This window comes from Gopherus flavomarginatus, chromosome 4, assembly GCF_025201925.1.
Source record: "Gopherus flavomarginatus isolate rGopFla2 chromosome 4, rGopFla2.mat.asm, whole genome shotgun sequence".
Lineage (NCBI taxonomy): Eukaryota > Metazoa > Chordata > Testudines > Testudinidae > Gopherus > Gopherus flavomarginatus.
Window position 1 is genome coordinate 69992944 of NC_066620.1, and position 15873 is coordinate 70008816.

The 15873-nt window shown below is 40.1% G+C and overlaps 1 protein-coding gene across 3 annotated transcripts in view; it reads left to right on the plus strand.

The window, feature by feature from the left end:
• STRN (striatin) overlaps positions 1-15873 on the plus strand; it is a 113777-nt gene that overhangs the window by 17393 nt on the left and 80511 nt on the right. For all 3 annotated transcript variants that reach the window (XM_050950294.1, XM_050950295.1, XM_050950297.1), the window contains exon 2: positions 9690-9793. In XM_050950294.1, coding sequence (XP_050806251.1) covers positions 9690-9793 — 104 coding nt within the window. The remainder of the gene's footprint in view (positions 1-9689; positions 9794-15873) is intronic.

Below are 15873 nucleotides of genomic sequence, written 5' to 3' on the forward strand. Positions count from 1 at the left end.
CATTCTGCTGCTGGACTTCTGCCTGCATTATTTTTACTCTTGCAGGGGTTCTGTTTGTTTGTTGAAAGGGTATTTAGCCTAAGTTTAGAATGTTTTTTAGGTGTTTCTGTCTCTCTCATTCCCTCTCTAAGGGTATGTCCACACGCTGACCCACGTAACAATGGTGATACAACTCCCAGCGTGGAAGCAGCTATGTTGATGTAACTGTGTTTCCGTCAATGTAGCTAACATACTTCGGGTAGGTGGTGTTCCTACACAAACAGAAAAACCTCTTCAGTCAGTTTATACTACGTTTATGATACGGGTCTATGATGGTGTAGCTATCCTGGTATAGTCACTTTAGTGTAGACACACCTTGACTCCACCTTGAGTCTTCATTGCTGAGCCAGCAGGAGCTCAGAGTGCTATGGTAAGAGAGTGCTCCACCCATAGTGAAAGAAGCATTACATGTCTCTGCATCAACCCTTCAGGCCACTTCAGAATTGGTGATGACTAGCCTAGAAGTTTGCTTGACACAGCCCTTCTTGGCTAGAAGGTCAGTTACTGCAAAAACCTGTTTATGGGGCGTGTGTGTGAATCCCTTGAGATTTTGACATGCTTTCTTGGGAGTGGCCAGGGTACAATGCTAACGTTATGACATAGCATGTTCACAACAAAGGTATTCTTTCCTTAATTTACAGTACAGTAAAATAATTTAGATTCAAAATTTGATACACATTAAAACTGTCATATTGGGAAATACATTGTTGATTCCAAATAATCATCAAAAAAAAAATCTGGTTGCAGAGGAAATTTAAAGAAAAATCTGATTGTGCATTTGTGAGTGTGAGAGAGAAAACAAAGCAACCTAATCTGGGTTTTCTCAAACTCTTCCATATTGTGTACCTCAGATATTGTCTTGTGAACCACTTCCTCTTCAACTTGCAATGCTGCAGATCATCTCCCCTCCCATTTGCAGTCATATCCCTGTGGCAACTTCAGAAGAGTAATGTTAAATAAGTACTTTTTTAGATTCCTTTTCCTGCAGTTTAGCAGTTGGATATTTAGAGCCACCAGCACCATAGAGTTACAGGATTTGTGAGTGTATATTGTGGCTGAAAGTAGAAATGAATTTTGTAGGGAGGCACAGACCCTCATCAATATGGTATGCACGTTAAATAAGGTGTCTTTGATACTAGCAGTGAAACGTTTAAATTTTTGGTAGTGGGGTAGATGTTACAGAATATTTCATATTGCTTCCAGACATTCTGTGAATCTTTCAGTCTTCTGATTGCCTTTTACCATCTTATCTTATTGATCACCTACATTCGGCATTACTCCTTGAAGCATGTTTGTTTACATATTTCACTTGGATAATGGCCATTTATTTTGATCAGAGGGGAAATATAAATTTCTTAGCATAGAGACTTTGATTAAATATGGCATATTTCCATTTGAAGTTGTAGAAATATACAGCAATAAATTTTCTTGACTTGCACCTCGTGATATTTTTATTTCCTATTGTTTTCTCCTGACTGGATGAAGGTGCAGGTAGCTGTCTTTGTTAAATAAATATTAAGTAATATTGCGTACAGATACTGTTAAGAAAACATTATAGTTGCATGTTTAAGCATTCAAGTCAGGAAATACCAGTGATAAGACTTGATGTGTAACCTCAATGTTGTCTCTTCTGCATATGCATTAGTGTTTTTTAAATTTAATTTTACTTTAATTATGCTTTAAATTTCTCAAGTATAGTATCACACAGCTTTTTTCTGTAAGCTTAGATACATATCTTGCAATAGTTTTTCACTGTACAGTAAGATGACTTCATTGTAATTGTCTAGTATATATTTATCAGTTGAATACAAAAAATTAGGGTCACTAAAGCCTTGGAAATAACAATAATAAAGAATTGGAGATCTTACCGTGTTCCTCCAGTGTACCCTATGAAAATGACCAAATGAAATACTAACATTTCCAGTTTGGGAATTGCACAGAAATATTGTATATTCTGCATGGAAGGATGTTGTAAGAAGGAGGTGGAGGGGCATGAACAAATTATGCCAGAAACTATTAATCTTAAGGAAGAGAGGCCATAAATTTTTCGTGGTCCCTAAAGTGGGCTTGTCTGTTACCGATCAAGTGAATGGGCAGTCACTCTGAAGAATCCTGATAAGCTTCAATGCACGGAAATAAGACTTAAGTTTGCAGCCTTGGCCTGCCTGGTGATTTTCAGGGTCTGTCTTTTCAGGGCTTAGACCTGGGGTAAGCTGCAAAGATCTAAACCCAAGGGCTTGAAAAAATTGAAAGCTGGTCAAAAGCCTATCAACCTTTGTATCATTCCCCTGACCTCTGTTGCTACATCCCATTCTTCATCTCTGTTTTGTGTTTACCACCACAAAGTCTGAGTGGCAGACATCATTTCTTGATCTTATCTAGTTCAGTCTCTCTTCGGCAGCCTTACACTTCTTGCAGAAGCACTGGACACAGTGATTTAAGAGTCCCATGACTTGATCAAGCTCAAGTTGTTGCAGAACAAGTAGTGTTTTCAGTCAAATATTTAAACAGACTGGAGACTTGAGCTCTTGTTCCCGCAAGCACCCCTTTTACTCCTTGTTTGACAAATCCAGGAGCTATTCAGAAGCCTGGAAACAAGAAAAAGCTACAATATAGTAGTAATTTTACTAACTTGGGCCAGTACTTCTCAAGACATACGGATAGAAACCATCTGCAGAGTCTGTTCTTCAAAACTTTCCTCCAATATACATGCTTCCCTCCTCTCCCCCAACACCAAAATTTCAGGGGACACAATGAAATGAGAAACAATACTTTCCTACATTCCACATCTTTGAATGTGGGCATTCCTCATCAGGATCAGCCACATTCTTCTGTGGGCCTAAGAAGCACTCAAGAGCCGTTTTCACTCTTTTGCCCTCAATTGGCCAGTCATGTAGTCCACACTTAGAACAAAGAACCAGCTGTCTCTCCTGATATAGAAAACATCAAAAGGCAGTACCTTCATTTTACCTCAATGCTTTCCGCAGCCACTATTTCCCTTTCCCAAAATAAGCAAACAGAAAATAACAAACCACCTTCTCCCTTTATAGTCCCATAAACCTTTGAAAAGCATGTCTCTCAAAGTTCATTGACCTTGCTTCATCAGATAGGATAACCTCATGCTGTTCTTCCCTTCCTGTCATCTTCCCATCCCCCTTCTGATGTCTATGTAAATTGGGCTTCTGTTGTTTTTTTGTCACAGGTTGTTTAATTTCTTTGGAGACAGGTAGATAGCAGTGATGTTTCCTCCTGCCTGGGAGGGAAACTGTTTCTCTCTGTTTGGTCATAGGCTTTAAAGCATAATATCATTAAATGTATATAATTTCCTCATATATACATTAATCACCAGTGTGTCATTAGCTTTTAAAAAAGACCTCTCTATACACTTCGTATACAATATTACTATATTATAAAAAAAGTTGATTCAGTTACTTGATGCCTTGAGGTTCAGCCGCCCTGTCTTTAGTGACCAGTAAAGCTTTGAAATGGATTTTTCTCAGGTTTACCCCTGTAAGTAAAGCTTATTTAAGCTTTGAGGAAGGCAACATAGAGTCTGGTGGTAATGGAAGCTCCATGCTCTTTCTTCCTCCACTAGTGTTTGCTAAAATGCAAATTTTCTGTTTCTGCAATCTCGTGCCTTGTTTGATGACTCTGTTGCTTATATATAAATTGAGGTAAGCCCATATTCTTTTGTTTAATACAGACTGTGCTTATACGTTGCTTGCCAAACACATTGTAAGGATGATTCTAGCACATATTCATAACTTATTGTATACATCCTGTGCATACATCATACAAGAATATTAATGATCAGTGAGTTACTAGTTTTCCAATAATATCTTACATGTCGCCTTTGAGATACCGATTATGACAACAGTGTGTGAGGCGCAGTCAGTATGTCAGGCCTGATCAACTGCTGCCAGAGTAGAGCACCACAAATTGGCCTTTGTGTCATAATCATGATGGGATTAATTTGGAGGAAGAGTTTACCGATCTATAGGCAAAACCCTTCATATTACAGAGTATTAGCCTGCCATCTTGCTTGATTCTCCTCCCTGAAAATATGGCAGGAGCTTCAGCAGCTTATTCATGAGGATATAAATATGGCCTGACATTGGGTATGGGCAGCCTAGGATATGGGTGAAACTGTGGTCAGGGCTAGTACCGTGGAGTGGATGCCTGTAAATATGCTTGGCTTCAAACATCTGAGTTAGACTTATAGAGTTTAAGTTCAGAAGGGACCATTATGACCATCTAGTCTGACTTCCTGCACAATGCAGGCCACAGAATCTCACCCACCTACTCCTGTAACAAACCCCTAACCTATGTCTGAGTTATTGAAGTCCTCAAATCATGGTTTAAAGACCTCAAGGTGCAGAGAATCCTCCAGCAAGTGACCCATGCCCCACGCTGCAGAGGAAGGCGAAAAACCTCCAGGGCCTCTGCCAATCTTCCCTGGAGGAAAATTCCTTCCCGACCCCAAATATGGTGATCAGCTAAACCCTGAGCATGTGGGTAAGACTCACCAGCCAGCACCCAGGAAAGAATTCTCTGTAGTAACTCAGATCCCAACCCACCTAACATCCCTTTACAGACCATTGGGCATATTTACCTGCTAATAATCAAAGATCAATTAATTGCCAAAATTAGACTATCCCATCATACCATCCCCTCCATAAACTTATCAAGCTTAGTCTTGAAGCCAGATATGTCTTTTGCCCCCACTATTCCCTTTGGAAAGCTGTTGTAGAACTTCACTCCTCTGATGATTAGAAACTTGTCTAATTTCAAGTCGAAACTTCCTAGTGTCCAGTTTATATCGGTTTGTTCTTGTGTCCACATTGGTACTAAGCTTAAATAATTCCTCTCCTTCCCTGGTATTTATTCCTCCCATATATTTGTAGAGAGCAATCATATCACCCCTCAGCCTTCTTTTGGTTAGGCTAAACAAGCCAAGTTCTTGGAGTCTCCTTTCATAAGACAGGTTTTCCATTTATTGGATCATCCTAGTATCCTTTCTCTGTACCTGTTCCAGTTTGAATTCATCCTTCTTAAACATGGGAGACCAGAACTGCACACAATATTCCAGATGAGGTCTCACCAGTGCCTTGTATAACAGTACTAGCACCTCCTTATCTTTACTGGAGATACCTTGCCTGATGCATCCCAAGACCGCATTAGCTTTTTTAACAGCCATATTACATTGGTGGCTCATAGTCATCCTGTGATCAACCAATACTCTGAGGTCCTTCTCCTCCTCTGTTACTTCCAGCTGATGCATCCCCAACTTATAACAGTAATTCTTGTTCTTAATCCCTAAATGCATGACTTTGCACTGTTCACTATTGAATTTCATCCTATTACTATTACTCTAGTTTACAAGGGTCATCTAGATCTTCCTGTATGATATCCTGGTCCTTTTCTGTGTTAGCAATACCTCCCAGCTTTGTGTGATCTACAAACTTTATTAGCATATTCTCACTTTTTGTGCCAAGATCAATAAAAAGATTGGTCCCAAAACTGTTCCGTGAAGAACTCCACTGGTAACCTTCTTCCAGCCTGACAGTTCACTTTTCAGTATGACCCGTTGTAGTCTCCCCTTTAACCAGTTCCATATCCACCTTCAATTTTCATATTGATCTCCATCTTTTCCATTTTAACTAATAATTCCCCATGTGGAACTGTATCAAATCTTTTACTGAAATTGAGGTAAGTTAGATCCATTGCATTTCCTTTGTCTAAAAAATCTGTTACCTTCTCAAAGAAGGAGATCAGGTTGGTTTGGCATGACCTACCTTTTGTAAAACCATTTTGTATTTTGTCCCAATTACCATTGACCTCAATGTCCTTAACTACTTTCTCCTTCGAAATTTTTTCCAAAATCTTGCATACTACAGATGTCAAACTAACAGGCCTATAGTTATTCGAATCACTTTTTTTTTCCTTTCTTAAAAATAGGAACTATGTTAGCAATTCTCCAGTCATACGGTACAACTCCTGAGTTTACTGATTTATTAACAATTCTTGCTAATGGGCTTGCAATTTCGTATGCCATTTCCTTGATTATTCTTGGATGAAGATTATCTGGGCCCCTCGATTTAGTCCCATTAAGCTATTTGAGTTTGGCTTCTACCTCGGATGTGGTAATATCTGCTTCCATATCCTCATTCTCATTTGTCATCCTACAATTATCCCTAAACTCCTCATTAGCTTCATTAAAGACTGAGGCAAAGTATTTGTTTAGATATTGGACCATGCCTAGGTTATCTTTAACCTCCACTCCATCCTCAGTGTTTAGCGGTCCCACTTCTTATTTATATGGCTATAGAACCTTTTATTATTGGTTTTAATTCTCTTTGCAAGGTCCAGCTCTGCATGGCTTTTGGCCTTTCTCACTTTATCTCTACATGTTCTGACCTCAATAAGGTAACTTTCCTTGCTAATCCCTCCCATCTTCCACTCCTTGTAGGCTTTCTGCTTTTTCTTAATCACCTCTCTGAGATGCTTGCTCATTCAGCTTGGTCTACAACTCCTGCCTATGAATTTTTCCCTTTTCTTGGGATGCAGGCTTCTGATAGTTTCTGCAACTTTGACTTGAAGTAATTCCAAGCCTCCTCCACCTTTAGATCCACAAGTTCTTCAGTCCAATCCACTTCCTTAACTAATTTCCTTAATTCTTTAAAGTTAGCCATTTTGAAATAAAAAACCTTAGTCTCAGATCTATTTTTGTTTTAGCCTTCCATCTAGTTTGAACTGAATTAGCTCATTATCGCTCGAACCAAGGTTTTCCCCTACAACCATTTCTTCTATGAGGTCCTCAGTACTCACCAAAACCAAATCTAAAATGGCATCTCCTCTTGTTGGTTCTTCAGCTTCTTGGTGAAGGAATCCATCAGCTATCACATCCAGGAAAATCTGAGCCCTATTATTATTACTAGCACTTGTCCTCCAGTCTATATCTGTGAAGTTAGTCTCCCGTGATCACACAATTTCTAATAGTGTTTATTTCATTAAAAACATTAAGGCAGTCTCTATCCATGTCTGATTTGGATCCCGACGGTCTGTAGCACACCCCAAGCACTATCTCAGGGGAGGCTCTAGTAGCTTTCTTTCCCAATGTGATTTTTGCCCAGACAGACTGTCTTATCCATTTAATCCCTCCTTATTTCTTTAGTCTACCTCATCACTGATATACAATGCTATTCCACCACCTTTTTCTTTCCTAAACATCGCATAGCCTTCAATACCTGTACTCCAGTCATGACTACTATTCCATCATGTTTCTGTTATTCCTATAATATCTGGTTTCACTTCCTGCACAAGTGGCTCTAGTTCCTCCATTTTGTTACCTAGGCTCCTTGCATTAGTGTACAAATATCTTAATTTTTGCCATTAGGCGTCACTGATATTCTTTACCCGATTAGGCATAGACATTCTACCACCAGTATCACCTATTGGACTGGTATCTACACTACCCTTCCTCTTTACATCCATTCTCCTACTCACGGCTGTATCCTTTCTTACTTTGTTTTCTTCCCTCTCAATGTTAAATTCCGGCATGGAGATTACTTGGGCATCTCCCAACCATCTCCCCCAAATTCCTAGTTTTAAGCTCTCTTAATCAGTTGTGCCAGCCTCCATCCTAGAAGTCTATTTCCCTCCTTACTCAGGTGAAGTCCATCCAGAGAGAATATGAATGCTTCCCAGTGGCCATACATCCCAAAGCCCTCCTTATAGCACCACTGCCTGAGCCATCTCTTGATCGCCATAATCTTGTCACACCTTTGTTGCCCTTCTCTAGAAACAGGCAGAATCCCACTGAAGATCACCTGAGCCTCGATTTCCTTAAGCATCTTCCCCAGCCTGGCATAGTCTCCCTTGATACCTTCCAGTGAGAATCTAGCTGTATCATTTGTTCCCATATGAATGACAATCAACAGATTCTTTCCTGCTCCCATTAGGATCCTTTTCAGCCTCAGGGCCACATCCCGTATCTTACCCCCTGGCAGACAGCACACCCTTCTTTTCTCCGGATCAGCTCTAGTTACAGGCCTGTTCGTTCTTCTCAGTAAGAGAAGTTCCATGAGTTGGTTTAGAAAGAGCTCAGGGACCTGGTTTGTACCCGAGAGAACTCTTTTGGGCACCAGTTGGCCTTTTTGCATGATTGGTCATGAACATCCTCTATTACAATTTTATATATAAAGGAGATTTTTTAAAGTAGTTAAGTGCTAATTTCCATTCGGAGACAATGAGAATTAGGCACCTAACTGCCATTTGTATCTTTAAATCTCTCACCTCCCTCCAGAAACCATTTTTATTAGTTCAACTGACATTTCTTATAAACAATGTTTCTGAATAAACTTCATAGTCTATTTTTCCCAACATTTAAATAAAGGCTCAGCCTTTAAGTTTTCCTTTTCCTTTCATTAACTTTAAAGAAATCCCTTGACCTGCAATATAGATATCTATGAAATATTTAACCTATTTACATGCTACTTCAGTTATTATTCAACTTAAGACATTTTCCCCTTACATGTTGTTTGTGTCTTCCTGCCCGGGAAGGGGACAAAGGAAGGGAGTGGCAGGAGGGAAGCAGTTTGAGTTTAGGCTTGGGGCTGTGTGGGCGGAATTCAGGGTATCCTAGCTAGGATCCAAGCACCCTGAAAGCCCAGAAGGACTCGGTGGAGGGGTCCTGACTGTGCCTGCAAGCTCTGCTGTAACCTGTGTTCCTGTTGTTCAATAAACCTTCTGTTTTACTGGCTGGCTAAGAGTCACTGTGGGTCCCAGGAAGAGGGGTGCAGGGCCAGACTCCCCCACGCTCCGTGACAATTAGACCAAATTTAATTGCTATGTGAGGCAATTAAATATTACTATATTTCTTTAACTCCTGTTTATTATTTTAGAGTCTTTAATGAGGTCATAGTTTAAAGGGTTTGTCAGTGCAAACTATGGGTAGTTTTATAACAGACTTAATAATAATAATTTACAGTACAAACACAGATCAGAAAGACTGCTCCTGGCCCAAGGAGCTTACAGTCTTAGTATAAGACAAGAGATGGCAGATTATGAGGTAATGTTTGTTAGTATGATAGTCACTGGTCTCTGAATAGTAGCAACCTAATATCGTGATGCCTACAAAAGAAACTTAACAAAGGAGATATTTTGAGGAGGGATGTGAAGATGGATAAGATGATGATTTTGTGGATTTTTACAGAGAATACTTCAGCTGAAGTGCATGGGGCAGCATAGAAGAATGCCCAAAGATTCTTGTTTTGAAAATGTAACATGGGCAGTGAAGGCTGGCATCATGGGCTAATTGGAGATGAGCACTGGTAGCTTGCTTGTGAATTAAAGATTACAGATATGCTGGGGACTGACTGTGAAGGGTCTTGAAAGTAAAGACGAGCTGCTTATGTTTGAGGTAATAGAGAAGGGGGAGCCAGTGGAGGAATTCAAAGAGAGTTGATATGGTCAAAATAATAGTTTTCAGTAGCCAAACTTCATTTAAACATGTTAAATGGAATCAGTTGTGAAATGATTCAGAAGGGGTTGGGAGTCTATGGCACCCTTAATATATCTGTCATGCAAATATATTAGGGGAACAACTTGCCTTTTTTTAACTTTTCTAAGTAGAGTTTTGTCTTTTCCAGGCCCAGATTGCCTTTCTTCAAGGGGAAAGGAAGGGACAAGAAAATCTGAAGAAGGATCTAGTGCGGAGAATCAAAATGCTGGAATATGCTCTTAAACAGGAAAGGTACATCACCTTTAAGATACTAGAGAATTTTGTTTAAAAAATCTCTTACTAATATTTGTCTTTTAATATTTGATCTCATTTGACTCAGAGGAAAAATATTTTTTTGTAGATCTGAATCTTGAATTGGTAATTATGAACGTAAGAATTGTTAGACTGAATCAGTCTATCTCATCCAGAATCCTGTCATCAATAGTGTCCACTATTCAGATGCTTCAGAAAAAGGTTTTAAAAAACCCTGCATTAGTCAATTACAGTATAACATCTCTCAGGGCAAGTTTCTTTCTAACTCACAGAAGACATTGTTTTATATCATGAAAATTTTTTTTTTCTTCCAAAGCTCTTGTTTGTTAATAAACTAAATAAAAATTCTTGTTATCCACATAAATATCTGTATTTATGGATCTTGAAAGAGTTATCAAAATTGTAGTGTTCTACACACGTCTATCGCAACATGTGGTGTATCTCACCCAGTGCACTAAATGCCCCAATAACAACTATGTGGTTGAAACCAGACAATCGCTATGCTCTCAAATGAATTCACATAAAAAAAAAATGGACAAAAACACCAAATCACCTGTGGGTGAACACTCTCCACAGAGGTCTGACAGAAGTCCTCATCCTTAAAGAAAATCTGCAGAACACCTTTAAAAGACAAGCCTGGGAGTTTAAATTCATAACTTGCTAGACACTAAAAATCATGGACTTAATAAAGATACTGGATTTATAACAACCTATAACCCAGTAAACCGCTCCTTCCAGCTTTTTTTCCCCTCTCCAGTCAGAGGGGAAAAGGAGAAGTGTTAACTGACCACTTCACCTTAAATGGTCCCTTGAGATGTGTTAACTATTTGTGCTAAACAATCTGATCCTTGAATTTAGCTTTGACACTGAGTACATTTCCCAGATTTGAAGAAATCTTGTGTGAGCTCAAAAGCTTCTCTCTCTCACCAACAGAGGTTGGTCTGATAAAAGAGATTACCTCACCCATTTTGTCTCTCTAGGGCTATGTCTACATTAGAGACCTTAAAGTGGTACAGATGCAGCTGCGCCATTGTAAGATATCCCATGTAGACATTCTATGCCAATGTCAACATAATTAAATCACCTCCAACAAGCAGCAGTAGCTATGTCGGTAGGAGAGCATCTCCTGCCGACATAGCACTGTCCACACCAGTGCTTCTGTCGGTCAGGGATGTGCTTGTTTTTTTTCAAACTCCTGAGTGACATAAGTTTTACTGACAAAAGTGCTAGTGTAAACATAGCCTTAGACCCACGGGAAGGAGACTCTGGAAAAATTCCACCATGATTTCAACAGCTTCCACCCTACCATCAACCTCAGCCTGGACCAGTCTACACAGGAGGTCCACTTCCTAGAAACCACCGTGCAAATAAGTGATGGTCACATTAACACCACCCTATACCGAAAACCTACCGACCGCTTTGCCTACCTTCCTGCCTCCAGCTTCCATCCCGGGCACACCACACGATCCATTATCTACAGCCAAGCACTGAAGTACAACCACATCTGCTCCAACCCCTCAGACAGCTACCAACACCTACAAAATCTTCACCAAGCATTTTCAAAACTACAATACCTGCACGAGGAAATAAGGAAACAGATCAACAAAGCCAGACATGTACCCAGAAGCCTCCTACTGCAAGACACACCCAAGAAAGAAACCAACAGGACTCCACTGGCCATCACATACAGTCCCCAGCTAAAAACCGGCCAACGCATCATCAGGGATCTACAACCCATCCTGGACAATGATCCCTCACTTTCACAGGCCTTGGGTGGCAGGCCAGTCCTCGCCCACAGACAACCTGCCAACCTGAAGCATATTCTCACCAGTAACTGCACACCGCACCATAGTAACTCTAACTCAGGAACCAATCCATGCAACAAACCTCGATGCAAACTCTGCCCACATATCTACACCAGCGACACCATCACAGGACCTAACCAGATCAGCCACACCATCGCCAGTTCATTCACCTGCACGTCCACCAATGTAATATACGCCATCATATACCAACAATGCCCCTCTGCTATGTACATCGGCCAAACAGTCCCTACGGAAAAGGATAAATGGACCCAAATCAGATATTAGGAATGGCAATATGCAAAAACCTGTAGGAGAACACTTCAACCTCCCTGGCCACACAATAGCAGATCTAAAGGTAGCCATTCTGCAGCACAAAAACTTCAGGACCAGACTTCAAAGAGAAACTGCTGAGCTTCAGTTCATCTGCAAATTTGACACCATCAGCTCAGGATTAAACAAAGACTGAATAACTTGCCACCTACAAAACCAGTTTCTCCTCCTTCGTTTTCACACCTCAGCTGCTAGAAGAGGGCCTCATCCTCCCTGATTGAACTAACCTCGTTATCTCTAGCCTGCTTCTGGCTGGCATATATATATATATAACACATATACACACCTGCCCCTGGAAATTTCCACTACATGCATCCGACGAAGTGAGTATTCACCCACGAAAGCTCATGCTCCAATACGTCTGTTAGTCTGTAAGGTGCCACAGGACTCTTCGCTGCTTTTATAGCCTTAGAAATGTACCAGGGGCATTTCATTCCTTATGCTTTAGGGCATAAAATGACCACTAAATAGCTTAGGGAAAAACCACCACTTTCCCTCTGTGGGCACAGTTTCATGTTTATCCATTAATAATTAGACTTGCACCTTTCTCTGAAGTGTGTGATATTAGACATCGTCATTCAGGATATCAAACTAGATGGTCAACTAATCTGATCTGGCATGACAGTTCCTTTCTTCCTCTGTTTTTAACCATTTTTAAAGCAAATCCAATGTTTCTGAATGGGTTAGGCTGACAGCTATTTATAGCAATCTGTGATATAAAACAGCAATCTTCACTTTCAAGAAACAATCTCCTATTTGTTCTGGGAAGGTCTCTAAGCAGAAATTTTGTTTGGTACTTAGAGGCAGGGCAGCATACTGAGCACAAGAAGCCCTGCTGTGTGTCACAACAGTATTTTCCTAAATCAGTTCACAACCTGCGTTAGCCAACATTCAGTGAAGAGCTTATGTTGATTGTTCCCACTGAGCATCTGGGAGTCACAAAAAGGACAATCTGCAGGAGAGGAGCAGAACTTTTCTCTTGGTCAATTGTGATGAGGGCAGGGGAAAGCAAGACTCGGGAGAGGAGGAGAAAAAAAATCAGGTAATTAAGAGATAAAGGGAAGATTACATGGCTCCTGCCGTGCCCTCCAAATTTACCAAATCTTTATCAAGCAAATAACCATACCTATTAGTCATGACCCAGTGTGTAAAATGCTGATCCATACTATGGCCCATTGGCAGCATGTCATGACAAGTGGGAATGGCACTGGTTTCTCAACAATATGCTGCCTCTCCAGCCTCTGTATACTGAGTATTCAGCATATTTTTTCAGTCGCTGAGAATGATTAACTTAATTTCTGATCAATGTCACTGTTCTGTAATTAAGCACTGTAAAATCATGCAAGACTCATTACTTATAGTGTAAAAATTTTCCACTATGGAGCAGAGTGTTTTTGGTTCTATTCCCTGGCAAAGAGATTTGGTCAACTTTAATACATAATGATTTCTATCAAGGATTCTTTAATACGTTATATGCAAAAGTCATTTAAAAAGAAGAAGGATCATCAATAATTAATTTGAACTCTTTCATACATTTGCTGGTTCAAAGCAATTCTGCTGTAATTTTGCTACCATCCAGAAGATTGCAGTGTAAGACTTTTGTTCACACTTCAAGGTTATTTTATTACTTTTTTGGTAGTAATGTTGCTCAGTTACCAGTTACTTGTTTAAATTATTATCCCTGGATTTTCAGGAGCTAACTAAAAACATGCTAATCTGTTTTAAGCATATGTCCAACAACTAATAATCCGTCTGTTACTCATTTGCTTTTCCAGAGTATTTTAACCAAACAGAATTCTTAGGCCACTTTTCTAGAAATACTTTTATTATTTTTTAAAATGGTGTGTCTGGTCAGAGTAAGACTGGCGCCTTCTCCCCTGGCCAGGATATCTCCCAATGCTGTTCCTGGCAGTCTGTCTTGTTTACGTATATTGGTCTGGCGACTCCTCTTAGTACTTCTACGGATGTTTGGCAGACACTCTCAGCACAGCTGGATTGGATGCTTCAGGTCTGCACACTGAAATATTTCCAAGAAATAGCCGCATTTCTTGATTAGAAATCAAACTGGTTTCTTTCTATGAATTGGTCTGTGAGCAATGAAAGTCTTTGATCCTAGGGCATTTAAATTGAGAGAGTTTAAAACTTTAAAATTAAACTAAGTTTCTTGTTCTCAATTATTGAGATGTTGGGGCAGCCATATTGAATAGCAAATATGGATTACTTGCACAGCGGTTCATGAAGAGGAAAAGAATGAAGCAGAGCAATGAATAAGCTAATGAAGTGAGAAAGCAAAAGCAGTTGTAGTGATCCTCCTTATCTTAGTAACTAAGCTGATCTATTTAGTAACAAAGTTTTGCAGTCTAAAAATATCTTCCTTCCAAATGACTTTCAAAGCTGGTTGCAGTTGGAAAATAACTTCTGTGACAAAGTTCCTCCTCTACCCTGGTGGGTCCTGTGTTTATTGGTGGATTTGATTGCCTCAGAGAGTCACCATGTGGGTCAGGAAAGAGCCCAGAGACCTTCCCCTCTCATAGAAGCCACAGTCGAGGTCAGTTACTCATGTATCTGATCAGGAGTTGGGAGGTTTGGGGGGAATCCAGGCCCACCCTCTACTCCAGGTTCCAGCCCAGGGCCCTGTGGATTGCAGCTGCCTAGAGTGCCTCCTGATACAGCTGCGCGACAGCAACAACTCCCTGGGCTACTTCCCCATGGCCTCCTCCAAACACCTTCTTTATCCTCACCACAGGACCTTTTTCCTGGTGTCTGATGATGCTTGTACTCCTCAGTCTTCCAGCAATATGTCTTCTCACTCTCAGCTCCTAGTGCCTCTTGCTTCCAGCTCCTTGCATGCACACTACAAACTGAAGTGAGGTCCTTTTTAACTCAGGTGCCCTGATTAGCCAACCTGTCCTAATTGATTCTAGCAGTTTCTTCTTAATTGGCTCCAGGCATCCTAATTAGCCTGCCTGCCTTAGTTGGTTCCTGCTTGTTCTGGAACTGCCTGTTACCTTACCCAGGGAAAAGGGATCTACTTAATTAATCTGGGACTAATATCTGCCTCATAACACTCTCCTGTATCCATCTGGCCTGACCCTATAACACTTTGGTAACATGATGTCTGTTCAAGCCAATTATTTTCATATCATTTTACTTTTCAGTCTCTGCATACTGTTGTTCCTACAAATTATTCGTTTCAGAAATTAATGTAGAAGTTAATAGTTCAATGACTTACATCTCATCTAAACCATAGTTTTCATGTGAGGATAATGTAGATCTTTAAGTTTAATTTCTTATCCTCCAAACTTTAGGGTATTCTTTTTGGGTATTCCATATTGTCATAATGATCATATGGGAAACTAAATTTCTCCATTTATCTGCTGCACAAACACAAGTATAGTTAGCTGCAATGTACAATTCTCCATATATGTTAATATAGCTGGCCTCTATTCTGGAGCAGCCAGTTTTAGTGTTAAAAATGTAGTTCAGTTGGAGCTAGTCAGAGTTGGACTACAATTTGAGGGAATTTAGTGAACGTATAATGAGAGAAAGTATTAAAATCCATTGGTGTAGAAGGAGTGTTGGGAAAAGTAAAAGACTAAAGTGCAACAAACTATAGTCCCTCTGAAAATGGAAAATGCAAAGAAAACCAACTGGTTGTGGTGGATCAGTAAGTATCTACTCAAACTTCTGGGATTGAAAAGAAACTCCACTGGGATTGAAGAAGGGGAGAGGAAACAAAACTAGATAGAAGGAGTTTAACACACAAGATAAAAAGTGAGAGCCATGAAGAAAATGAATTAATTACCTTGATGTGAAAGGAATCAGAAGGGCTTTCAAAAGTATATTGAGGTGGGAGGAAAAACCTGCCTAAGTTAGTAGGTCCATTTATAAATGAAGATGTGAAAGTGAGAACAGGCATTCGCA